The sequence below is a fragment of the Ursus arctos genome, unplaced genomic scaffold (assembly GCF_023065955.2).
Source record: "Ursus arctos isolate Adak ecotype North America unplaced genomic scaffold, UrsArc2.0 scaffold_26, whole genome shotgun sequence".
Classification (NCBI taxonomy): domain Eukaryota; kingdom Metazoa; phylum Chordata; class Mammalia; order Carnivora; family Ursidae; genus Ursus; species Ursus arctos.
The window spans coordinates 3,695,205-3,722,977 of NW_026622941.1; the positions used below are offsets into that span (position 1 = coordinate 3,695,205).

The 27,773-nt window shown below is 47.8% G+C and overlaps 1 protein-coding gene across 3 annotated transcripts in view; it reads right to left on the reverse strand.

Moving 5' to 3' along the window:
* Positions 1-27,773, reverse strand: part of IQSEC3 (IQ motif and Sec7 domain ArfGEF 3) — a 104,778-nt gene that overhangs the window by 57,108 nt on the left and 19,897 nt on the right. For all 3 annotated transcript variants that reach the window (XM_026502689.4, XM_057303207.1, XM_044385305.2), the window contains one exon: positions 13,410-13,493. In XM_026502689.4, the coding sequence (XP_026358474.1) occupies positions 13,410-13,493 (84 nt within the window). The remainder of the gene's footprint in view (positions 1-13,409; positions 13,494-27,773) is intronic.

Here is a 27,773-nt window from a genome sequence, read left to right on the forward strand (position 1 = left end):
ATCCAAGCTGGAAGCCAGGTCTCAGAATAGACAGCCCCGGAGCAGGGCAGCTGTGGCTTCCTGGGCTCATTCCCTTGCAGAAGCTGCCCTGACTTCATTGGCTGTGACAGATGCTTCTCCCTCCCCTCTCCCAAGGACCCTGAGAGAGTAAGTTATTCTCTCTCCTGTTGGCTCCTCGGAGACGCCAAGCTTTGGTCTCTCACAGCTGTTCCCAAAAGGTGTTGGCTGGTTTGGTTTGCCGGTAGGGATTTCCTGTCAAAGGAACCACAGTCCTTCCCTGGACTCGCACCTGCCCCATATCCAGGCCCACAACAGCACGGCACTCACTCAAGGTTGGTTGCAGGAGCCGCTCCGGCATACTGTCCCTAGACGTCCACTCTGGATTCCTCCCCTGCCCAGCTCACCCCACAGCGGAACGTCAGCACCTGGGCACGTCAGAGCCCGCAGTCCTCCAGGGAAGCCTCGTGTAGAAGTTTCCTCAGGACACCTCCCTCGTAGGCTCCCAAGCTGGCCACACTGACTAATACCATCTCATTGCCACTGGAATCCTAATAGTCTTGAGCATTTTATTTCCTCACAAATAGACATAGATCTGGAAGCAACAGCAGGCTCTAAGGACATCCTCCCCATTCCCTGTCCCTTCCCCAAGACACAGCACCCAATTTCACAAATGGCATATTTCTCTTAGCCCAAGCACGGAGAACTCGCAGTGTCCCTGAATACACTTCAGATTTCCTCACCTTTTGTGTGTGCTTGTGTTATTACCCCTAAGGGGAGAGGTTTCCCATGCCTGACATCCTCACGGTGCCCAACCCTGCAATGAAGTTCCAGAAACACTGCCTTTAAAACCGTCTCTGAGCACATGGCATATAGTCACCGCAAAGCTGGTGCAGACAGCATTTGATATTTACAGCCTAATAAAACTCTGGGTTTTATTTAATTTTTTCTTTTATTACGAGCCATTGTATATATGCAAATATGAGTAACATATATAAGGTATAAAGAAGAATATTCACTTGTACCCAGCTCGAGAAACGGCACATGAGAAGCCTCCATACCCCGCGTATTCCTCCGGCTTTCCTCAAAGGAATCTTTGTCCGGAATTTCTGTTTATCATTGCCTAGCTTTTCCTTGGGGGCAATTTCTTCCTTGCCTTTACGTAAGCAGTGGTGGCTGCTTGGCGGGAGCACCGCGTCTGCAGAACAAGCTCACGGGGGAGGCTCAGGAACATTCAAGATCCTGCGGGCTCCAAGCAGGTCAGGAAGCCCCTCCAGGGGCCATGGCCCACCACTCCATGCTGGCAGGACAGAAGCAATGGCAGGGATCTGGCCGCAATCCCAGGGATCTGGGAGCTGGGTTGTACCCATTATCTCAGCAAGGAAGACTTTCAGGAAAGAAAACGGGCTTGTTCTTTAAGGAACCCCACCGCCCCCTGGCCCTTGGTGATCTGGATGTGTCATCATCTCCGAATGGACCGTGGCGACGGTTGGGAGCCACACAGGTGATGCTAGGAGAGGTGTACTCAAGAAAGGCACCGGCCTACAAGCTGTCTGGGAGCCGGTCAGGGCTGTGAGTGCCTTTGTGTCCCTGAGAGGAGGGAGTGCCTGAGGCTGCAGGCAGCGTTGGTCAATGCAAATTTGGGGCCGCCGTGCAGCCGGTATCTGTGTGGATTCCGCGCGCCAGACTGCCTGGGTTTGAATGTGGGCTCTGCCTTGACTTGCTGTGTGGCCTTGGGCAAGTTGCTTAAGCTCCCTGGGCCCCACTATTTCTCTGTGAGAGAATTAAGGTAGGAATGTGTGTACAATGCTCGGTAAGCCCTACATAAGGAGCAACTGTCTTCTTCCTTTTTTTAGGATTTCCCACATGCTATTTTGTTCAAATAAAATAAAAGGGAAAGCATCATTCAGTTTCCTTATAATATTACAAAAGAATATGAAAAAGTAGGAAGGATGTGACTTCAGAATAAAGAACCGCCCTTGAACTCGAACTGTCATTCCCTTATGTTCTTCTGCTAGAGTTCTTGAAATGGAGAAGTATTGTTCTTTTCTGTATGGTATAATTTCTGAAGCTCTAAGTCAGAGATGATGCCAAGAGAAGCTCACCAGAGGTATAAGGGGTGGAGGCAGCAGAACATAATGAGCATGAGATTAAGAACCAGACGGACTGACCGTGGTTTAAAATCCAACCACTCACTTGACTTCTCCAAGCCCGTCTCCTCAGGTGTAAGGTGGGGGTACGGACCACACGATTCTGCTGCGAGAGTTAACAGAACAATGTCCACAAAGCCCTGGCACCTACGGGTGCTCGATCAGTGTAGGTTTCCTCCCCTAACCTGGGCGTGTCCTGCTTCCCCAGCTCTGGCTCAAGAGCAGAGAGAGAGCTCACTGTTCCTCTTGGGTCCCCCCGAGAGCCCTAGGAAGGTGACCCACACAAGCTGTGTGTGCACACAGTGCCTCCCAGAGGCTGGGCAAGAGACTGGGCCTGACTGTTTTGTATTCTCATGGCTATAAAGCCCCTTTATTCTGTCCTTCCCATCCCACCCAGATCGGCCCTGCCGCACCCAGCAGAGGGGATATTTCTTTGGTCTTGAGCCATTTCCAGGGAAAGATATTCTACCGGCTTCTCACAGGCTCGGCTTTGCCACATGTCAGGGGAAAGGTCTCTGGTGGCCAAGAGGAGCCTATAGCAGTCAGGCGTGTGCTTGCCAAAAACAGGAACATTAGGACATGAGAGATGGAAATGGCCAAATGGCCAGTAATGTGGGGCACTGCTCTGGGCACCCATCAAACTGCTATGGAACATGATTATTTACCTATTCCCCTACAGTCGCCTTCCTTATCTTTTGCTTTCCTACTTGAAGCTCTTCCTAATGTCTAGCTTCAATCTTTCTTGCTGCAGTAGAAACCACTCACAAGCGTACAGTCTCAGAACGGCCGTGCCATTTTCCACGTGCCTGTGGGCTTTGCATGTCATCTCCGAAAGGGTTTAGGATGAAGGGACGGTGCAGGGCATACTGGCTTTGTGAAGAAGCCTTGGAAATCCCAGCTTGGGGGACCACCCACCCCTCCAGGCAGGGCAGGGGTCAGTGCTGGGCCATAAACCTTTCCCCGAAAGAGTTCTAGTATTTCCTCCTCTTAGGAGGGCAGGCAGTCAAACTGTCAACTGGCAAGAATTTTCTGATAAAATGCCTCCGCTTTTAATCTCATCTTAGCCTGCACTGTGACAGCCTGGTGTTGGGTTAAATCATTTCCTCTCCTGCCCTGATGTCTAGAACAATCTCCTCCCCGGGCCCATTGGTCCTGCCGGATTGGCATTCATCTGGGCCTCTAGCTTCTTTGATGTTTTCCCCAAATTGGTCCCTTAGTTTTCAGAGTCTCTCTCTCTCTCTCTCTGTCTCAGATATTGGGCTCTTTCTAGCCAATACTCCATATGTCCCAGGCTAGGCTTGAATAGAAACATCTGAAAGACTGCCTCCTTCTCTATGCCCATCACCTGCCAGCTGGAGGGGGGGACTAGACCCTCTCTCTGGAGGGCATGGCTCAGTGACTCTGAACAATATCCGGGATAGTGTGTCCCCTCCTACTTGCCATCCCAGGGGCTCTGCCATTAGGCCCTCATCCCCTGAAGTAATCAGCCCATTGTTTCTAAACATTTCGTAGTCGTACTACAGTTTCTAGGACCCTTCTCTGGGACTCCTGGATCTTGACTGATTTCCCCTCTCTGCTCTTGAAAAATCCAGCTTTAAAATAGTTAGCATTTATCGAGGGCTTCCTATGTGCCAAGCACCTTGCCACGCATCTCCTTTAATCCCCTGAAACTCATAAGAGGTAAGTGCTATTGTTACCCCATTTTACAGATAAGTAATAGTAATTGAGGATTAGAAAGTTTTTTAGTTAGAAAGTAATTTAACTGAGGTCACAGAGCTTGTAAGTAGCCAAGTCAGGATTCGAACCTGGATTTGAGTTGCTCTGTCTGCACTCTCAACTGCTGCACACTCTACAACTTTCTTAAAGTTTTCCCGAATTCATCTTTGAGCCCAGGGTCCTAGGTAACTACCTCCCCATGTCTCTCTTCCTTTCCAGCCTAGAAGGGAATCCACAGAAATCCTCTGGTGCTCCTCTCTCTGCGCTTGGAGAAGAAAAGAGACTCTCATATTTTTAAGTTCCTTATCAATCGGTAATTATGAGTAGTATCCTGTTCACCAGTATCATTTCTCATTATGAATTCATAAATTCATACTACTGTTATCGGTCTCTTATAAATTTGTTTCTGGTGAGTTTGTTCCCCTGAAATCCGAGGGCCTCAGGGTAGCCTCATCGCTCCTCCAAACCTGCCAACCTGCAGCCTGGATTAGAAGCCAGGAACCACACCCACATGCCACCAGTCTGTGTGGGTGGTGGCGCCTGGCGTGTGGCCCAGGCAGCACGTTCGAACAGTGACAAGCAGGAAGCAGGGTTAATGTCACCGCTCGCTGCAGCCCCTCTCTTTATACAGGCTCGTCTGATCTCTGCCACCTTCTACCTTTGGAACTTGAACAAGTCACTCCTCTACCCCAAGTATTTCCTCAGCCGTGAAATGGACACAATAGTTTTGCCCCTGTGACCTTGAGCAGGTTTGTGGTGAGAATCAGATGCCTGAAAGGACGGGAAGGGGTTTTATAACTGGAACGCGCTGTAGGCCTGTTAGTTAGGGTTATGACTGAGCTCCTACCTAGGCTTCCTTCATTTTCTATCATTTCTGTCCTCGGAGTGAAGGAAAGTGCATCTGTGGCAGGAGGGAAGCAGGTATCAGGCTCTTCCCTGGGGTATCAGGCGGGAGGGCGGGCACAGCCAAGCACCAGTCTGCGCTGCCCACGATGCAGGGAGGAGGTGGGGAGGGTGGCGAGAGACCAGGGAAAAGGAGAGGAGGTGCTGTGAGAAGGCTGTAGGATTACGAGTGAGGCCAGGCTTTCCTTCTATTGAAGATTTCCTTCGGTGTTTTCACAATACGTAGAATGGAGAAAGACAAAACCCTTGCGGCGGGGCCCCCACGCTTCTCATCTCTTCTCACTTCTTACTGAGGCTCGCACTGGTTCCCATGTTGCTGCTCCCGTCTGCGTCCTGGTCCCCACCTTCTGCTTTGTAAATGCTCCCGGGGAGCTCCGTGTGTACGCCTGTGCCGCCACCCACCCCCCCACCCCCGCCAGGACGGAGCGCCTTCTTACAAAATCCCTGATGCAGGGCCTCAGGGATTAGATGGCTCCCCCCCTCATGTGGTAGCTAAGGAAACTGAGGCATAGAGAAGTCTGGGGGTGGAAAGCACCAGCTCTTCAGGACGCATGAGTTCTAGACCCTGCTCTGCACTTCACCGGCTGTGGGACCTCGGGCCTCCGGTTCCCCCTGTCCTATCTGTGTGGTAACGGGGTGGGGGGGGGGTGGAGCATCCCTGGGGGCTCTTCCAGCCCCACATCCTGTGGTTCAAAAGCAGCAGCCCCCTTCTTTTGCTCCTGCTGGCACGTCTCCCTGTTGGAGACAGCAGCGTATGCCAGTCCTCCTTCACAGACAGCTGTCTTTCCTAGTTTTTTTGTGGGTTTTTTTTGGGGGGGGGTCATTGTCACAAAAGAAATCTCTAAAAATCTCCTTTCTCAAGCCATTCCAAGGCCTCCGTCAAAGGCATTGAAGTCCTTAAGAATGTCTGATCTGATTAAATCACTCTTGCTGCAGAGTGAGATGATTTCCTCTCTTTTGGTGTGATGAAGCAGACTTGAAACACTTTCTGTCATATATCAGAAACGCTTATTGAAATTATAAATTATTTTTATGGTCATGTTATTGGTTGAAAGATAAATGAATGGGGAAAGATGACTTTTCAGAGGCGAAAACAAAACAAAACCAAAAAGCATAAGAGATAGTGAGGTTAGAAAAATCCCTAAGCCTGCAAAGAGAGGTTATTCTTTCTGGGAATGAAAAAAGAATATCCAGAAGACTCAAAACAGAAATTGCTGGTAAACGAAAAAAGAATCTGTTTCCCCAAATTGGACAAAACTCTGCATTAATGAGTACCAACTGAGCAGAGAGTTAGACATTCCTTGTGGTAGCTTTCATTTTGTTGTTCTGGGACTATTATCTTTAGTTATGTTTATTTCTTTAAATAATAAAGCCTAAAGCTCCCCCCCCCCCAAATACTACTCTCTCAGTCATTTCTCTCTTCAGCTCGGTTGCTCTGATGTGTTTACCTAGTGCTGCCTGGAGTGCTCAAACAGCCTCATTTGGAGGGTGGAGGGGCAGGAAGGAAAGGCCAGCCTTCAAGGTCCCTGAACTATAAACCAGGCTCTCTGAGAGAAGCCCCCTAGAAGCAGCCCCCTGGGGAAGTGGGAGCCAGCTGTTCACTCCCCCATCTTGCTTTTACTTCCCATGCTTGAAAACACCTCCCTTCTTTTGTCCTCTGACTCTGGTGGCAGAAACCGTCATAGATGCTTGGTTCAAATCCTGGTTCCACCCTTTACCAGGTATATGGTCCTTGGACAAGTCACTCATCATCTTCAATCCTCACTTTGTCTGTAAACCTAGGACCAATAACAGTTTATGAGCTTTCCGTGGGAATTAAATGAGATAATATCTGCCTAGCACATAGCAAGTGCTCAATGCCTCACAGCCAGTATTCTCTTTCCCTCTCTCATGCATAAGGTACGCAAAATAGAAATAGAGTGAGGAGGAATTCTCTAAACATCTCTAAACACCGTGCTGACAGAAAGTTGTCCGTCTTAACTCGCAGCTCTTTGGAAGTGGACCCAAGCTTGGCCTCCCTCACACTCCACAGCCCCAGCGCAGGCCCGTGGACAGGGAAGCTTCCTAAGTACCGTCTGGTGACAACCTAGATCTCATGGAGAGACTGGTCTTAGAGAGTGACAGGGAGGGAAAAGTACATAAGGAAACTGTCTGGACAAATGATCCACTCCAAACATGAGTTTCACATCGCAACTGAGGAAAACGCTCGGAACAGAAAGTAGAAAATCATGATAAGATAAAGCTTCCCTAATACTCTCTGGAATTGGGGGTGGGTGGTGGGGGAAGACATCCCCTACCAAGCTGTCAAAGTATTTTGACATCTCTTTTGTCTTTTGGGCCTCTGGTGGGGAAGATACGGACGGGACAAATAGCACAGACAGGTGAAGAGACAGGCCATGTGGTTCATGAGGGGACAGATTTCTCTAACTCCAGGACTGAATTCTTCTGCCATTTCCTTGTGGTTTTCCTCAGGTGAAGAGCCCAGCCAAGGTGGATTCTGCTGGAACTACCCAGAGATCCTCAGGAGACTGGTGAGCAAACCTAACCTGCTCAAAAAGCCCAAATATGAAGCAGCCCCTCCCCTGCCCCTGCTGCTCGGCACTTCCCACTGGGTTTGCTGTGTCCCGGGCCAGACTGAGGTCCTCGACAGCCAGGAATCCCACCTGGACCCCAGAGCTGGCAGATGGTCCAGGGCAGGGCATCATGGGAACTACCGCTGCACTGCATTGGGTCGCATGATCCCGACCCTTGCCAAGGCCTCTGGGAACTCACCGCTGGACCCCGAAAGAGACCAGATCTTGCCTGCTGCCCCACTGTCTTCCTGGTGTGCCGAGGCAGAAACCCCAGTGACCCCAGAGAACCCCACCCCTCCTCAGGCCTACCAGGGAAGCCCAGTCTTCTCTGTGTTTCTGCAGGGAGGAGGGGATGCAATTCCACAGCAGCCCCAGAACGAGCCCTTCCCCCTCCACCGCGGGTGGGGCAGGTTCTGGGGCAGCCTGGACCCTGGGAGGTGACAGATGGAGCCCGCACGTGATGCCGAGGCTCCCTAGCCCAGCTGTTTAGAGACTGAACTGTATCGATCGGGAATTTAATTGCTCCGTAATCGCTGAGTAAACACTGGCTGGTCCATTGATCAGGCCCCAGGCCGGCTGGGGACAGCCGAGAGGAGGGACAGAGGCGCCAGCAATGCTCACGAAGGGCTCTCCCTGAGAGCATCCTCGGAAGGAAGTCCCTTCCTCAAGGGTAGCAAGGAGTGCAGCCTCCAGCAGAGCCCACAGCCACTGGCACACACCCACTGGCTGGGCTGGGTGGCAGGTGCAGACCGGGTGCCAGGACAGGGTCGGGCACAGGCCGGGCTGCTCTGGGCAGGAGCTCTCCCGGGACGCAGTATATTAAGTGAGAAGTGCAGGCTACAAAATCTTTTTTTTTTTTTTTTTTAATGAGAGAAAATGTAAAATCCCATGCCTAGAAAAATAAGACCCTGGAAGGTTGCACCCTAATATATTGGCAGTGGTTAATTCTATATAACTGTATTCAATTATTTTCTTCTTTACATTTCTGTATTTTCCACATTTCCAACTACTAGCAGGTATAACTTATCATCAGAGTAAACAGATGTCATTTAAGATCAAAAGAAATACGTGGAAGGATTTCTCCTGTGCTCCTTAAAAAAGAAAAGAAAAAAAAAATCCTAGCAGCAGCTCAGTGAAAGAAGGTTGCATTTTGGAATTAGACCTGAGCTCACCTTCCAGCTGCAGCACTGATTAGCGAGGTCCCTCTATCAAGACACGGGACTTCTCCCAATCCCAGATTCCTTCTCTACAAATGGGAATAACAGCTATCTCACAGAACTGAGAGAAAATATGTTAGTGCAACATCCCTGGTATGTTCAAGAAATACTGTGTTCAAGAAATATTAGTGTCTCTTCCGTCCTGGAGTAAGGGTTGGGTACATGAGGAGGAAGGGCCAAACACCAGGGGCGAGTCAGTTGAGTCTGCTGGGGCCCCTTCAGATCCCACATTCCTCCCCAGGGCTGGGGGTTGTTCTGTTTCCTCCCTAGGCCTCCCCTTCCTGAGCCCCCACGCCCACCCCAACGAGCCTCGTCACATGACTCTAATGGAAGCCAATCTTCCTCAGCTTGGCCCCGTTGCCACCCACAGAGACAAATGGCCTGCCATTCTGCTGGATGCTGGGAGGTGGCTGGCCAGCTCCAGGGTCATTGTTCCACGTGTCACTGAGAGCCTGAGAGGGAGGAGAGCCACGGGATTGAAAGTAGGGCTGCAATTACTAGCCTATTCATTTCCCTAGAATAAAGCCCTTGTCATTAGCTAGCAGCAGGAGGAGGTAGGGAAGGGGGAAGAAAGAGCCTGGCACGCACTTGCTGCCCCTGGCTGGCTGCTCTGGGCTGCACCACCCCCAGCTCTCACCTGAGGGCCTCATTACCCTGGGCAGCGTGGGCGGTTTGCCTAGGGGTTTGCAGCATAGGCACCTTTCTCAGGCACTCCAGCCTCAGAGGCCTCTCCAGCCCCCCAGCTGCTCCATTGCACCCCAGTCCCTGAGGTCCACCCCTTGGCCTCCTTTCTTATGGATACCCGGCTTCCAGACTCGCTGCACTTTGGGTCTTCCCCCTTCTCCACTTCGTGGAGCATCACTGCCTGGCAGGCTCCAGGTCCCAAGAGTTTCTCCTGACCCCGTCCCCCAAAGGCTGCTCTCAAGGTGGCTGGGTGGGTTGTCCCAGCAACGCCCCTCCCCCAGGGCCCGGGCTTGGCTGCCTCTATGGAAGGGGTGAGGATTTCTCCTGGCTGCGTCTCTCCCCTGGACTGATGGTCTGCCTCAGGCCGTGCAGTGCCTGTCCTCAGCTCTGACCGATGGGCTGCAGGTGACCAGCTTACGCAGATCAGCTACCATGCAGCCCCCAGCGGATGAGGAAGGGATTCTTGCTTAGCCGACAGCTTGGGGTTCAGCGGGGAAGCGACAGACACCTCAAACTTGGAAATTGGTGGAGGGAGCCAGCTCTGAGGTCACACACTAAAGGCCCCAGTGACCCTGAGACCTGATTGATTGGTTTCAATTTCTTATTGGGGTCGCCTGTAGAGACCAGTGGACTCATCCCCAGTGAACTCAGAGGAGGCTGATTGGACTAGAGCCTGGCTGAGCCGGTGGGAAGCCAGACTGACAGGAGCTTGGCTTGTCTCAGAGCCCCGCAGCCCAGCCCAGGATCTCCCAGGGTGGCTCAGGGGGCTTTGTGACCCACCCACCCTGCGCTAGCCCTCAGCCCAGTCTCTGAGCCTGGCACATTGTCACAGAGACTTTCCCAGGGAGGTCTGGGCTACACTCTGTGGAGGTGGGACACCTGGTTAAAGGAAAGGGATAAGGGGCTGTGAAGGAGTCAGGATAGGGCTGGGAGCAGGGATGTCAGGGGCTAATGGAAGAAAACTTTCTCAGGATGGACTTCCCCCAGGAAGCCAAGAACAGACAGACTTGACTGACATATACACTGTTGGACTGCCAGAAAACATTCAGAAGACCTCCTCCCAGAGAAGCCCAGAAACTGACATCGGAGACACAGACAGACAGACAGAAATACATTCTAGGAAACTACAAACAGACAGGACAACTTGGAATAACTGGGAACAAAGGCAGACAGCAGCTGAAGGTCTGGACCAACTGGGGCAAGTCTCCTTACCCCACACAGAGGAGGGCTGTGGTGGGCAGTGCTCACAGACCCTCCGTGATCGAATGCTCTCCTACTCTCCTTCCCAGAGCACTTCCGCCCCAACCTCGGCGCCTGCCCCTCCAAAGGGAAACGAAGAGAATAGAGTCCCTACCCTCCTGCCCCAAAGCCTGGAAAAGAAGCCCATTCCCTTGGCGCCCCGGCCCCCATGAGAGGGGAGCCTCCCTCTCTCCCACATGGCATGCCAGCTCCTCCCATCCCTTCTCACCAGAATCCAGAGCCGCAGGGTGGACCCAGCAGGCAGAAGAGTGTGGGCACGTGAAGGAATGGGAAGGATGAGAGTGAGAGGATGAGCATGGAAAACCCTAGGGAGGATTTCCGTTGCTGGTGCCCCCTGGCCCCCAGGACTGAGCCTGAGGCCATCTTGGGATCCATTCTCACCCATGCCTGGTGCTTGGGTTGTGGTCATTAACCATTCCCTGAATTGAGCTGGATTGATGGGGTGGGAGGCAGACTCGAGCTGCCCTCTCTTCCCCCTGCCCTGCCAAGGAGGATATGTGGAAGAAGACTCTGCTGTGTCTGAACGCTGATAGCTCATGGGGAGGGGCCAGGGCCCTCGGTCTCCTTCCTCGCAGATCACCCCGATGACACTCTGCTCTCTCTCCTCTTTCTTTTCTTCTCCCCCATCTCATGCTCCCGTTTCTTTCTCCTTCCAGTCAGTTTCCAGGTGAGCCATTATCCATTTGGGGCATCACAGTGCCCCACGAGTTGGGGAGTTCCTCCAGAATCCAAATGGCTTTCCTCATGCTTCTGTCCCCAGCACAGAACTTGGCCCCCAGGCCACCCAGGGCGCTGGCACAGTGCTTGGTCCTTCCCTTTGCCTTCCATCCTCCAACCTGGTCAGCCTCAGGGACCAACCGTGCCTCCCTCAGCCCTGGATCAGGGTTTGGGCCTAACTCCTCTAGTTACCTTCTTAGAGTCCTGCCTCCTCCCTGACCTTGACTTCCCTTTAAGGAAAAACGAGTTGGTAACGCCTTCCAGGGTAGTACCGCCTTCCAGGGGTGGTTTTATGTGGTTAGCTCTCCTTCTGATTACCAGCTAGTTACTTTCCAAGGAACAAAGGCGGAAAGAAAGATCGTGGAATCACTAAGTCTTAAGCCTGGAAATGCTGGGCAGTAGAAGTCACAGGCCCTCAGGGCGAGTCTGGATACTGGTGCTTTCTGGCTGTGTCATTGCTGGAGAGGCCCTTGAGTGCTCCGAACCTCCCTCTGCTCTCTCAGAAGACAGGGGTAAGAAAACCTGCTGGTCTAACCTCACCGAGCAGCTGAGAAACTCAAGGAGATGTTATGTCCACGTTACTTTCTAGATAGACCACCCTCTTGATTATACAGACGGGGAAACTGAGGCCAAGGGGAACTAAGCAATTTACTCAAATGAGTCCCAACAACAGGAGACTTTAGATGGGGCAAATTTCAGGCTAGAATCTGAGTATCTTGACTCCCAGTGAAGTCAGAAACGAGTAAAGAAAAGAAAATTTGCAGAACTGACAGAAAAATTGGTGGAAAGAGAACAAGGCGTAACGAGGGACCCGGGCTGACAGCGCAGGGATCAAGGTGGGCGAGAGGAGAGGAATCTGGTGTCAGGGAGGAAGTGGAAGGCTGGAGGGACAGATGAAGGTGGAAGAAGGCAGACGACAGCATGAGGAGGAGGGATGGCAAAACAGGAGCCAAGTGGACAGAGGGACAGTGAGTTCAGCTGCTCAGATCGGCTCGTTCCCCTACTCTCGCTGATGAAGTAACTGGCACGGGACAGAAGTATTTGCCTACACTTATATTTCAGGAAAGACTTCAGCTTAAGAAACCCAAAGAAAGAATAAAGGTGTCAGTCCTGAGATGTAACATGTCCACAGCAAACAGCCGGGAGCTGACGCGTGGAGAAGAGGGGTCAGAGCGTGGGAAGCTGGCCACACCGAGAGCCTTACAGTGCTCAGGCGTCCACATAGCACTTGGTGACCCACTGCTCTTCCTCCCAGGCAGGCTTTGCAAATGTGATGACGATGACGCACATAAACTTAGATGAATGAGGATGATGTACTCCCCGGTAAAATGAAAAACGCATAGTATATTTAAAAGCTAAACAGATTTTTTTTATGACTTCATAGTCATATTTCCCACTGAAGGCTACTATATTGTTGACAATATTGGAAAGACCCCAAATATATGCTGTAAAACCTGTATTTTCTGTCTCATTAGATGGACATGCTGTGCCTGTGCCAATCAAAAAAAATATATATGTATGTATATAGTTAATTTTATTACGCTAAGAGGTCATCAGTGACTATTAAATGATCTGATGTTTCCCTAGTAAAAAAAATTAATTTTTAAAAATTAATAAAAGAAAGAGGGACCATGACTAACCCACAATAAGATGAAGAAAGCCGGGGACAGTGACACTGACTCTGGACCCAACAACACTCCCCCTTCCTTCCCAGGTCAACAGCTATCTCAGTGACATTTCAAAATCCTGAAAATTAAACTCAGTCATCTTGGCTTCTTTATGGAAGGAGAAAGAAAGAAAAGTGTCAATCTTCGCTGCAATAGAAAGGATGGGCATTACCATTGGTTGAGCCCCTCCTGAGTGCCAGACAACCTATATGATTTTATATATATATAGGCATAATCCAATTAATTTCCCTTGACGTTTAAAAAGATGACATTTTTTTGTAGGCCGTCTGGGGGAAGGAACCTAAGTTTGGAGTTTAAACAATAGGGTATAATGACCTCAAGAGTTGGGATTGGCTCATCTGGGGTCCAGAGGAAGGAAAGAGAAATAGAAGCAGGAGGCAGGAGGTAAAAACAGACAAACAAGAACCCAGGACTCAGAGGAAGAGGCGCTGTGTGGTGTGCTTTGCTCCAAGGGGAAGGACGGTGGGGGTGGGGAAGGGAGGACGGCCACCAATTCATTCCCACCTTTGGGAGGCCAAGTCGGAGCAGGCGGGCTTCTGCTCGGCGTCAGCGGCTGGGCAGCAGAACTGGTGTAGCACAGTCTCATTCCTGAGGACAGAGCAGAGGGAGAAGATCAGAGGAGGCCTCAACAGGCTGGGCCCAGCCGGCACCAAGGCATCCCTGCCCTGAGAACCCTTGCCCCTGCTAGCAGCCCCCAATCTCCCACCAGCTAACTCTTCCTCCTTCTGAGCCTCCAGCCCCGCAGTAAGCTCCTCTGCATAGGATGCACCATCAATTCGGCTCTTTTATCATTATAGTTCTTTATAACCCTGTTCCCCACTTCGGTCCAGCAAGGCTGAACTAGGTCTATTCATCTATCATGCACAGAGCTGTATGCAGTGAACATGTTTAAGATGATCGTATGCAAATATACAAAGCACTCATACAGAGATTTTAGTGTTGCCAGCTGAAAATCCAAGGCACGGGGCTTGATGAGGGATTTGTTTGATGCAAATGAAAAAGCCAACCCAGAGATGGAGATAAAGGTTCCAGTGCCAAGTCTACAGCTAGCCAGCTGTGTGATACCTCGTTCACCTTTCCTGGGTCTCAATTTATTTGCTAATGAAATAAGGGAGTTGAACTAGAGAAGTGGTCTTCAACCCTAGCTGCTGATTAGAATCACTAGGAGACTCTTTGAACCATCAATGCCGGGGCCCTAATCCCCAGGGGCTGATTCACTTGCTCTGGCCCTGGTCAGGGGCACCAGGACTTTTTATAAGCTCCCAGGTGATTCGAACAATAGCCAGAATTGAGAGCCATTAGACTAGATGATTTCCAAGGTGCCTTCCATCTCCAAAACTCTGTGATTTTAGTATCTACTTTGAGCCACTTTGGGATTTAATACTAAAAATACTTTTGGATAAAGTTATGCTGGCATGTCTTCTCTCCCTTAGCAAGAGTTTCACCATCGTGGAGTCAGAGAATGTCAGACCTAGAGGGACCCCCAAAGATTGCCTGAAAGGGATTTTTAAACTCCCTTTAGCCTCAAAACACTTTGTCCAAACCCAATCTTTCCTGGGAGCCCATTTGGTAAACAAACAAAGTGGAATAGCTCTATGGGCGGAAAGTGGGAGGTCTATGCCACCTCCTGACCTGCTAGACCCAATTTTGGTAGCCACCTCCCAGGTGTCTCTTGGGGGCCCCGCGATTACAAGAGTATAGATTAAAAACTGCTGAGTTCGGCTCTTCTCATGGAAGAAAATAATATTGGAGTCTACCTTAATTTGACAAAAATAATTCCAGAAAGTTTTCATGTGTCAGTGGGGAAAAAGTAGAACAAGGGAAAATTTACAAGGGAACTCAGGAACACAGCTTACGTGTTGGGGAGACTTTTTAAAACGAAACAGGAAATTGAAAAGACATTAAGAGAAAGAACTATATCTGACTACATAAAATGAAAACATCTTGTGTGGGAAAAGATACTGTAGTAAGTCAGACGACAAATAATCGAATGGAAAAATATATTTGTAATACATATAACAGAAGGCAAGTGCGTATCCTACATTGAGATGCCACAAATTCAAAATGCAAAGACAGACCCAGTAGAAAAAATTGACAAAGGATATGAAATCCGGTTGACAGAAGAGGAAATCCAAAGAGCTAACGAGTAAATGCAGAGATGCTCTACCTTACTAGTGAATACGACAGTGCACGTGGGAGGAACACAGAGATACCATTTTCCAACCATCATACTGGCAGATATTAGAAAGACAAACAATTACAGGGGCTGGTGAGAATGTGGGCAGAGAAGTGCCCTAATCTACTGCCTGTGTGGTTGTAAATTGTAACAGCTGTTTTTGGAAATCAAAAAGAACACAGGTTTTCTGACCTAGAAATCCCACCTCTGGAATTTTATACCTTAGAAATGCAAGTAACCTGTTCATAAAGGTATTTGTACAAAATGTGGTGGGGGAGACAAAACAGCTGGAAATAACCCAAGTCCCCATCAATCAGGGGCTGGTTGAATACATTGGGATAGCTGTATCCATCCCATGGAGTTACACGCTGTATCTCTATATGGAATTATGCGTGATATCTCTTGGCCGGGGTGGATTGCCACAACGTACGGCTAAATGAGAAAAGCAAGCTGCAGAGAAATGTACATAGTTTTGTAAAACAAACAATGACTCCTCTCCCCCAAATGCATATTCTCTACAGTATACTGTATTTCTATATGAGTGCATATATAACTAAGTGGTTCACATTGGCTACCTCAGCAAGAAGAGAGCAGGACAAAGGAGGCAAAAATAACGGAAAGGAAAAGATATGCTTGGTGTAATGTTAGCTGAAAATGTTCAATATAAATTCCTACTTATGGTATTACTGTAAATACACTAAAATTGAATATGTACCTGAACACAAGGACTAGAAAGTGTCAGGAACCAACACAAATATTAATGTCATTTCGGGGTGGATCATGGGCAAGTTTTATCTTGGATTTTTGTTGATTTAATTAATTATTGATTGTGGATTATATATAATCTATAGATTATAGAATAATAATGAATGCAACTAATATAGTTTGTAAAAGGGCAGTAAGAAAAATAATTGAACCTGACCCCTCATTTCACACATGAGAAAACTGGACCCAGAGTGGGAAGTAATTTGTCTACAGTAGCTCCCTGACCTCAGTCTTTCAGCTCCCCTCACCTCCCTTACTCCAGCCCTGGGGTTCCCAGGGCAAATCAGAGCCTTTAGAGAATTGTCTGGCTCCCAAATGTCCCATTATAGCCCCTAGGACTGCCCAGCCTGAGGAGAATGGGAAAGAGGAAAGAGGAGGCAGGGAGGAACCAGAAGGGCTCAGAGCCCAAACCACAGTCAAACCGGGTGTGCAGGTAACAGAGAACCTACCCTCCAGTTCCTGCCGCCAGATGTCCCTGTGCCCGTGGGCAGGTCCAGAATCCCCAAACAAGCCCCCCGAGATCCTAGGCAGAGAGGCAGAGCTCGTTCACCACCCATGGCACTGGCATTTCAGGAAGGAGAGCTCACTCGGATACAAGCTGGGTGCGTGGGGGCTCTGTTCTGACCCTGCCTCTGTTTCTCAGAGGCACCCTCCCGGACCTGGGAGCTGCTTCTCTGGCCAGACACTCAGGCAGGCTCCAGACAGTCCTCCCAGTTCCCCAGATTCAGCAGCACTGGCACGTGCAATGGGCAATGCAATCCTAGATGTTCCCCAGTCCTTCTGTACCTTGGGTTTGGGAGGGCAGTGCTATTAGCTTGCAGTCTCTTTTGGGGTTCCTGCTGATGAGGTCCCTCAGGACAGTCCAGCTGAGAGGGGAAGCTTGCCTTTAGCCCTTCTCCTATTTCTCCTCTATCCACTTCCTGCCCCATGGACCTCCTCAGCCTGGGCCAGGGTGTCCCCATTAGAACCTCCCTTCTTGCCTTCTCTTGGGGCTTAGTTCATGCTGAATTGTAAGTCCTGTTCTGCCCACCTCTGACCATCCTGACTACCTCCCCTGCCTAAGGTCATGGTCCAAGTCCCCACAGTCTTAGCTAAAGTTGGCTGAACATTACTTTTATACTCCCAGACTTCCTTCCTTCCACCCCAAAGGAGAACCCAAACAAAGGGATCCAAAGAACTCATTCCCATTAAAACTAAAATTGGAGGTGTGATTAAAAGAGCACTTCACCTCTGTGGCATTTGTCCCCCAAAGCCATAACCCCAGTTCAATCGTGTGAGAAACACACCAGACACACCCAAATTGAGGACATTCTACAAAACATCTGACCAGTACTCCTCAAAACTGTCAAGGTCCTGAAAAACAAAAAGAGACAGAAACTGTCACAGACCAGAGAAAACTAAGAAAACATGACAAATTGTCACGTGGTACCCTGGATGGGATCCTAGAGCAGAAAGAGGATAGTAGTGGAAAAACTAGTAAAATACAAATAAGGACTAGTTTAAGAGATAGATGATAGATAGATAGATAGATAGATAGATAGATAGATAGATAGATGATAGATAGATAGAGGAAGATAATAAAATTGAGGCAGCAAAATACGAATAATTATATTTTAGTACTTTATATTTACTATGTGGCACTGTTCTAACACTTTCCATGTATTAACCTATTAATTCTCACAAAACACCATCGAGCAAAACTTCCTCATCACTCTACACATGAGAAAACTGAGGCATAGTGAGTTTGTGGACCACTGATGAAATATCATGCATTCAACATATGCCTCACCCCTTATGACAACTCTTTATAGTATGTGTCATCATCCTCTCTTTTACAAATGAGAAAACCAAGACTCAGAGCAGGTAAATGACTTGCCCATGGTCACACAGCCAGTTAGTAAGAGAGCCTACACCCCAGGCAGGCTAGTTTCAAGGGTCATGCCCAATACTCTACTTCATAAGGTTTTTGGCCAATGGGCATTCATGTGTCCAGCCATCAATCCCTGAACTGAGAGTCCCCAGGGCTTGGTACATTGTTGGTGCTCAATGCATGTGTGTGCAAAGAAATATCACATGCAGTCCTTGCCTCAGGGAGCCCGCCAGCTAAGAGAACATCCAAACTGGCAGAAGATAAGTTCCTGTTTGATTGAAGCTGGAAAAGGAAGCCATAATGAGAATGTGGGCAAAAGACTTGTTCTTCCCTGTCCAAGTCAAAGCCTTGTCCTGACACTGCCTTTGAACTGCTTCTTGAATCCTTACCCCACAGGTCATGGCCCTTTGTCTCTCTCTGCTTCCTTCTCTTCCAACTTTTCCTGCGAGGACTGCCACCACAGCAGATGGACCACTGGGCACCAGAGGCTGTGAAGGGGAGTGGGAGCCAGGGAAGGACAAGTCGGTGTCCCTGGGGTGGCACCAACCCAAGGCTGTTGCCAGTATGTCCCATCACAGCTAGTCCAGGTGTGAGGTGGGGGTGTGGGCACACCTGGCCTCTGTCCACAGAACCCAGAATAGGGCTTTCTTCCCTCAGGACACCTGACGTGAGGCTTTGCCCACACCCCACTCCACACAAGGTTTTGGGGTAAATGCCAGGGTTGTCAGCTCTCCAGAGATGGGCCACACCCTTGTGTAAGTTCATTCCAGTCCCTTGCCTCTTGAAGCCTCGGTTTTCTCACCATTTAAACTGGAACAGTAGCAATGCCTGCACCTGCAGGGCTTTTAGGGAAGCAAATACAACTTTGAATGTTTGCACACCTCATGAATGTAAAGACTTGCCTTCATGAACATTTATTCATTCACTTATCTGATCTAGCCCTTTCATTTCATCAGCTCAGATGACAGAAAGAAAGGAAGAATTTTTCTTCCACCAGTGATGCTTCCTGCGTCCCTGAAGTCAACCAGTATTGCATTTTGTGAGCAGCATGAGGCAGAAAATGTCCCCAGATACAGAAATAACCACCTGCTCTCAGAACCTGCTTCTGGAGGCTCCGCACTGGACATGCTCAGCTCCTTATACCCGATTCATCATACCAGGGCAGATGGTGACTCGCAACATTTCTGCATTCCCATTTCATTGTGGTGGAAACTGGGAGCTAGTGTAGAGTGAGATGGGGTTCCAGCAGGTTGAGCAAATCCCTAGGACGCTGGATGATTAGAGCATGTAGGACCCAGACTTTGTCTCCCATTTCTACTAGAGAAGTAAAGAAAGGAAAAAGGCCTGCCCTCATACACCTGAGTGCCATTGTTGCACTTTGGGGTGAGGGGGACCCTTTAAGTTGCATTAGGAATATGAGCCAGGCCTTGGAATCAAACAGTCCCCAACACACTCTGGAGCATGAGCCTGGGAGGGACTTTCTTAGAGCCACCATGTCACACAAATCCAGAGGCACTCCTCACATCTCAGTCTGTGGGGTCTACAGCCCAGGGCTGTAGCCCTAGGAGTTCTGGAGATGAAGAGACCCAAGGAATAGCAATGGAAGGGGTCTGTCTGGAAAAGGAACATGACCCATTCTCAGTATTTGGCTCCTGGAATTCCAAATGAGGGAAGACTGTTGTATCCAGGCCAAAAGCTTATTTCTTGTATTTTTAATTCCATGGCCCATTACTTTAGGCAGAATTCCTTCCTGGTTTTAGCAATCCAAAAGTGCCCCCAAGCTGATGAGTATTGGTGGGGTAGCTGGCTGTGGGTGGATGTGGCAATATGGGGCCATCCAGACCCAGAACGAGGATTTTGATGTGTGTCTTATCCCTGGTTATGCCATGAGGCTGGGCTCGGAAGGAGCTTGGAGGACTCAGGAATGAAAGGTGCAGAGTGAGGAACAGCTGGCTTAAGGAACTTCAGGACATCACCCAAGCAAGACAGGGTCTTCACAGAAGGCAGCATAGACCTGAAGGAAGAGGGGAGCCTTGGGTTTGGCTAGAAAAGGACCCTGTTCTTGGAAGAACTAGGAAGGAAGCTGGGGTGAGAGTGGTGGTGCTATCAGGGGAGAACAGAGACCAAAGGGCCAGGGCCTGGGAGGGGAAGGAAATGGCAAATGCTGGCAAGAGCTAATTAAAGCTTTAGCCAGGGCCAGGCCCTCGAAATTCTGGGAGGCTGTGTGCCTATAACTTCCCACATCTATATTCAGTTTGAGACTCAGTATTCCACTGCATGGCCATAAAAATAGTTGAGTAGTTTGGAGGAACTGATGGTGTATTTAGCACCACAGTAAGTGAGGCTGGCAGAGGGATGAAAAAGGGGAACTCCCAGCCAGAGAATCAAAGAGGTAAGACCAGGATCCCAGAGGGGCAACTTTGAATGAAGAACCCCCTCCTCTTCTTCCAAGGTGAAGACAGCAGATTTAACCACCAGCCCTTGGAAGGAAACAACCAGGAACTTCTCTAAAGGAGCTGCCTTCAGCTCCAGGAAAAGGGAGAAATCATAAAATCATTTCCTGTCACCTTCCTGACCCCCACCCCTCCTGGGACCACCATCACTAAGGCTGGCAGAGCCTGAAGACCAGGCTTTTTTTTTTTTTTCACTTTCTCTTAATTTTCTCACCTCCTCCAGGAAGACTTCTCTATCTAAACATGGTAAATAGGAGGAAAATGTCACTCTTTTTCTCAGAGGTCACTCCTATTCCTGGGGGGTGGGAGAGGCTAAATAGCCAAAACAACTTTGAAAAACAAGAATGAGTTGTAGGTCTTACACTATGTGCTTTCAAGACTTAAAATAAAGCTACCAAAATTAGGACAATTTGGTGCTGGCAGAAGGATGGACATACAGATGACTGAACCAAGAGGCTAGAAATACTCAAACATGTATTAATTCTTATAAATTAATTCATGGTAAAAGTACCAAAGTAATTCAATGGGGAATGACAAATTTTTTAACAGATGGTGCTGAAACAATGGAATATCCATATGCAAAAATAAAATGGACTTCATACTTTGGGCCATATTTATATATCAATTAATACAAAATGGAACATAGACCCAAATTAGCAGATACAATTCTAAAACTTCTAAAAAAAATGTAGGAGAAAATGTGTGACTTGGAGGATGCAGAGATTTCTCAGCTAGAACACAAAAAGCACAGACCATAGAAAAAAAATAGTAAATTAGCCTTCATCAAAATAAATATTCTCTTTGAAAGACACTGTTTAAAAAATGAATAATCCTTACAACAATAATAAAAAGACAAACAACTTTATGGAAAAATATACAAAAGACTTGAAACAGATACTTCACCAAAGAAAATATACTAATGACATGATTAGTTATTAAGGAAATACACATTGAAACCACAATGAGATACCATTACACACCTACTATAATTAGTAAAATTTACAAGTCTGACAATACCAAGTGTTGAAAAGGGTGTGGAGCACCTGCAACCCTTACACACACTTTTCCACTTCTGGTGGAAATGTAAAATGATGCAAAAATTTGGAAAGCAATCTGGCAGTTTCTTACAAAGTGAAACGTACACTTATCACATGCCCCTGTAATTGCATTCCTAGGTATTTATCCAAGATAAATAGAAACATAGATTGACAAAAAACTATTCAGAGGAACAAATGTTCACAGCAGTAAAACAAAAACAACAAAAAAACCCACAGGGACTTCTACACATATACATTCAATCAATCTTCAACAAGGGTGCCAAGAATGCACAATGGGGAAAGGATAGTCTCTTCAACAAATGGTGTTGAGAAAAGTGGATATCCACATGCAAAACAATGAATTTGGACCTACAGCTTACAGTACATAAAAGCAGTTCAAAATGAATGATAGACTCAACATAAGACCTGAAACTATGAAACTCCTAGAAGAGGGGCGCCTGGGTGGCTCAGTTGTTGGGCATCTGCCTTCGGCTCAGGGCGTGATCCCGGCGTTCTGGGATTGAGCCCCACATCAGGCTCCTCCGCTGGGAGCCTGCTTCTTCCTCTCCCACTCCCCCTGCTTGTGTTCCCTCTCTCGCTGTCTGTCTGTCCAATAAATAAATAAAATCTTTAAAAAAAAAAAACTCCTAGAAGAAAAAAACACAGGGGGAAGTCTTCGTAACATTGGTCTTGGCAATGATTTCATGGATATGACACCAAAACCACAGGCAATGAAAAAAAAAATAGACAAGGGGGACTACATTAAACCAGAAAGCTTCTACAGAGCAAAGGAAACAGCAGAGTGAAAAGGCAACGTACAAAATGGGAGAAATTATTTGCAAACCATAATATCAGATAAGCAATTAATTTCCAAAATCTATAACTATATATCCTATAACTCAAGAGCAAAAAAACTAATAACTTGATTAAAAATGAGCTAAAGACTTGAATAAAACATTCCTCCAAAGAAGACATACAAAGGGCCAACAGGTAAATGAAAAGATGCTCAATGTCACTCATCATCAGGGAAATACAAATCAAAGCCACAATGAGATATCACCTGTTACGATGGCTATTGTCAAAACATATGTATGTGACGAGTGTTGAGGAGGATGTGGAGAAATTGGAGTCTTTGTACACTGTTGGTGGGGATGCAAAATGTTGCTATGGGAAATAGTATGGAAGTTTCTCAAAAAATTAAAAATAGAACTACCATATGATCCAGAAATCCTACTTCTGGTTATTCATCCAAAAGAACTGAAATCAGGAACTTGAAGAGATATTGGCACCCCAATATTCAGTGTAACACTAGTCACAGAAGCCAAGATTCATAAATGACCTAAATGTCCATCAGTGGATAAGTGGATAAAGAAAACGTGGTATATACATACAATGGAATACTATTCAGACTTTTAAAAGAAGGAAATCTTGTGATACGTAACCACACTGACGAACCTTGAAGACATTACATTAAGTAAAATAATAAGTAAAATGGGAGGACAAATACTGCATGATCCCACTTACATGAGGTATCTAAAATAGACAAACTCATAAAATCAGAAAGTAGAATGGTGGTTACCAGGGGTTGGGGAAGTGGTGCGGGGCGGTGGGGTTGGAATGGGAAATTGCTAATCAATGGGCACAAAAGTTGTTTGTTTGTTTAAGATTTGATTTATTTATTTGACAGAGAGAGACACAGCCACGGAGAGAGGGAACACAAGCAGGGGGAGTGGGAGAGGAAGAAGCAGGCTCTCAGCGGAGCAGGGAGCCCGATACGGGGCTTGATCCCAGGACCCTGGGATCAGGCCCTGGGCCGAAGGCAGATGCTTAATGACTGAGCCACCCAGGCACCCCTAATGGGCACAAAGTTTTGATTATGCATGATGAATAAGTTCTAGAGATCTGCTGTATAACTTCGTGCCTATAGTTATCAAGCCTATGTTATACACTTAAAAACTGAAGAGGGTAGATCTCATGTTACATGTTCTTACTGCAACAAAATAAAATACGGTAAAGTTAAACACCATGTTTTGGTTTGAATATTCATTTCTTGAGTTGTGTGACTAAAATGAGTGGTTCCCACTTTGTAAGCATCTGCACCCTGGCCAGAGGCGTAGGAGTGGGATGGAGCTGGCCCAGAGTTGCTACAAGGAGGGCCCAATACGTATGCTCACCAAGCATAGTCTGTAAATTTAGTAAACGATATATCCTGCACACATATGGTCCATGTGTTCTAAATGTATGTAGAGACAGTTATTATCAATAAAATAAAGATTTCACGTAAAAAAAAAAAAAACTAGCAACAACCTAAATGTCCATGAACTGCTAAATGGATAAACCAATTCTGGTATATCTATACAATGGAGTACTACTCAGCAATAAAAAGGAACAAGCTTAGGCATACATGCACCAACATGGATGAATTTCATACTAAGTGAAGGAAGCTAGATGCAAAAGTCTACACACTGTGTGATTCCATTTGTATGACTTCCTAGAAAAGGCAAAACTATAGTGACATCTGATCAGTCTCAGTGATATGGGAGGCGAGAGTTTGAACTGCAAAAGGGAACAAGGGGTCCTCTGTGGTGATGGAAATGTACTATAGCTTGATTGAGATCATGGTTACAGAACTGTAGAGATTTGTCTAAACTCATACACTTAAAATGGGTGAATTTCGTTGTATGTAATTGTACCTTAATATGGCTGATTTTTTAAAGACCAAAGCCTTTTTCACCCTCTTCTCACTTCTTGATACTTCATCAAGAGGCTTTAGAATAATTTTTTTTCTAACTTCCCTGTTCCCATTGGCCCCAGATCACCTAATTATTAGCCCCCCTCCAAGCAGCAGCTAAAAACACTGGATTTTTCCTTCCCTTCAACCACTAGATTGGATTTCTCAGAGACCAGATGGCTCATGACTGAGCCAAAGGAGTCCAGGGGGCCAGAAAATAGGACAATGAGAAAATTGGGGGTGGGGACGGTTGAATGGGGGAAATTTTGGAGTGGGGCTTGGGGCCAAGAGCCCCTGAGAAGTGCAGTGGTAGGAGTCCTGAGCTGAAGATGGAGACCCAGCTCCCCCTCCACTACCCTCGACCCTCAGGAAAGTCATGTCATGGTAAATGAGGTTCTTATTTTTATGTTTATGTCACTGAATTGTAGAGATTCAATAAGACTTTGAATGTGAAAACTGCCTTGGGAGAAACATAATAAACCCTGCCCAGATGCAAAATCTTATAATGACTATTATTGATGTTATCAGTCCTTGCCACCAGGGCCCTCAGCAACCACAGCACTATTGCAAGCAGAGACCTACCAGGGTGCCATCTTGACAACCTCTTCCCCAGGCCCCCATCCCCTCCTCCAGGTGTGGGGGCAGTGGAAGAAGGGGTAGATTTTTCTTTGCTCATTGGTGCAATCTGCCACTGCAGTCTTCCGTGGGAAGCTTTGGAAAGATCTTAATAAGGCAAGTGCTTACAGATGTTCCAGCAGCCAGGGGCAGAGAAAGAAGTGGCTTGTACTTACTTACATGCAGATTTCGCAAGTTTTCCACTCAATTCAAACTAGAAACTGTGGACCCCATCTCCTTTCACGTTTTCTTAAAAAGGCATCCGGACATTCTCTTCCTAACAGAAAGGGTCATCTCTCCTCCTTACTCCCCTCCACAGAGCTCAGAAGTCCATAACACTCCATAACTGCTTGTTCATTTACTTTTTGAGCACTTATTGCCTGCTAGGAACTTGATGTGCAATCATCATAAAACAAGAGACTGGAGATGTAGATATTATTATTCCCATTTTACAGATGAGCAGAGAAATTTGGTAACATGGTCAAAGTCACAGTGCTGGAAGAGGTTGAAGGAGGACTTGAACCCAGGCCCGGTCACAGCCTCCAAGTTATCTTACTGCTGTAGAAGAGGCTGAGCTCTACAGTTGCCCAAATGGGAGGCCTGGGTGCAAATGCTAGAGAGGCATCTAGTTGTGTGGTTTGGGGAAAGTCACTTGAGCTCTCTGAGCCTGTTCCCTTGTCTGTGAAATGCACAAAGTCACTGCACTGTTTTGTGTCGTCAGAGGTAACTGGCGTGAAAGCTCTCTGTAGACGAAGCAGGCCGCGGCGGGGTGCTAGTCGTTACTGCTATGGCCTCCTGACCACAGCCCCGCCTCCCAGCCTGTCCCCCAGATGTCCCACCACAGTGCCCTTCTGAAAACCTGATTTCGTGTCATGGATGCGGCAGGCACAAGGGAAAGACCTTGGCTTGGAATCAGGTTGACTTGGGTGTTCATAGCACCTTTGCCATTTACTAGCTTTGTGACTTCGGGGAAGTGTCTGAACCACTCTGAACATCTTCCCTTATCACTCAAATGGGCATGATAATAGTAGGCCCTCGTTGGAGAGCCGAAAGAATTCAATGAGGAAATATACTGGAGGAATTTAGCCCGCAGCCCATGGTAGTATATAATAAATGGTAGGCACTCCATCCTTGAATTAGTAGTTGCATATCCCATTCAAATGGCAAACACCGTGTTCTATGTGTCCCTGTATCCCTACGCACAGCACGGGGCCTGCCATCGCTGACCTGTTCGTTGTTTGCTAAAGTGAGGGCAGAGTCTGCCTGGGTCTGATATCTCCCTTTTATGTTGCTGTTCAGTTATACAATTCAACGTTATCAACTATAGTGACCATGTTTCCATTAGACCCTCAGGTCTCCTTCATCTTGTAGCTGAAAGCATGTGCCCTTTTGCAAAACGCTCCCTGTTTTCCCCCAGCCCTTGGCAGCCACCTTGCTTCTCTGAGTTTGACTCTGTGTGTGTGTGTGTTTAAGATTCCATGTGTAAGGGATATCATGCAGTATTTGTCCTTCTCTGTCTGGCTTACTTCACTCAGCATAATGCCCTCAGGTTCCATCATAAATGGAGGATTCCCTGCTTTCTCATGGCTGAATAGTATTCCCATGGATACATACACCACACTTTCCCTCTTCATTCATTTGTTGGTGGACACTCAGGTCATTTCCATGCCTTGCCAACTATAAACGATGCTGCAGTGAACATGGGGTGTGGTTATTTCTTTCAGATTCTGTTTCATTTCCTTCAAATACCCAGAAGTGGGATTGCTGGATCATATGGTGGTTCTATCTCTAACATTTTCTTAAAAGACTTTATTTATTTATTTGAGAGAGAGAAAGAGAGAGCGTGCACACACAGCGGGGGGTGGGGGTGGCAGAGGGAGAAGCAGACTCCCCGCTGAACAAGGAGCCCCGACGAGGGACTCAATCCCAGGACTCTGGGATCATGACCTGAGCCAAAATCAAGAGTCAGATGCTTCACCGACGGAGCCACCCAGGTGTCCCTGCTCATTTTTAAACCAGATGTTTGTTTTTTCGCTATTGAGTTGTAGGAGTTCCTTATGTATTTTGGATATTAAGCCCTCACCAGACATATGACTGGCAAGTATTTTCTCCCATTCTCTGGGCTGCCTTTTCACTCTGTTGATGGTTTCCTTTGCTGAGCAGAAGCTTTTTTGTCTGATGTGATCCCACTTGTTTGTTTTTGCGTGTGTTGCCTAGTGCGTTCCTTATCACATTTACCACGGTGGTGGGCACACGCCGCTGCTGCCCCTTCCTTTCATTACAGCCCTTCACAGTTTATACAGCGTTTCCTTACACGTCGTTTAACCTTTGTACAACCTTGGGAGTCAGATGCAGTCATGCCCCTTTGCAGACAAGGAACAGAGATGTGACCTGGTTTCCCTGAGGCCACACAGCTGGTAAGGGGCAGAAGCAGCACTGACCCAAGGTCCTCTGGTCCTAGGAGTGCACGTGCATGGAGCAGTGAGCTTGCCACATGCTCTCGGGAGGAATTCCATCGAGGCCCCTTAAACCACAGGAGGTAGCGTGGTTCCATAGACAGCAAGCAGGCTTGAGGTTTGGGAAGACTTGCGTGCAGGCCCTACCTTTTCACGGGGATGGCTGGGGGATCTTGGGCAGATTATCTGACCTTCTGCAGCCTCAGATTTCTCAGCTGTGAGGGGGGAGGGTCATAAAGGAAACCACCTCATAGAGTTACTGTGAAGATCAAACAAAATAACCCATGTCAGGACGCCTGCATGGCTCAGTGGGTTAAGTGTCTGCATTCGGCTCAAGTCATGATCCCGGGGTCTTGGGATCGAGTCCCGCATCAGGCTCCTTGCTCAGCGGGGAGCCTGCTTCTCCCTCTGCCTGCTGCTTCCCCTGCTTGTACGCTCCGTCTCTCTCTGACAAATAAATAAATAAAATCTTAAAAAAAAATAACCTACATCATGTTAGTGTAACACTTAGCACGTAGCAGGGGCAAAACCAATAGGCACCCCCACAGGGACCATGAACCGACACAGCGTTTTCAGGGCATGGAAAGTCCAGAATCCAAAGCTGATTTTGCCACTTTCTAGTTAACAGCTTGGCCTGCCTGAGCTTCAGTTTCCTTGCTTGTAAAATAGGATACTAATGGCCTCTACCTCAAGGGTTATCATAAGGACTCAAGGAACCAATATCTCTAAAGTGCTGGGAGCTGTGCCTGGCCCGGTTAGTCTGCC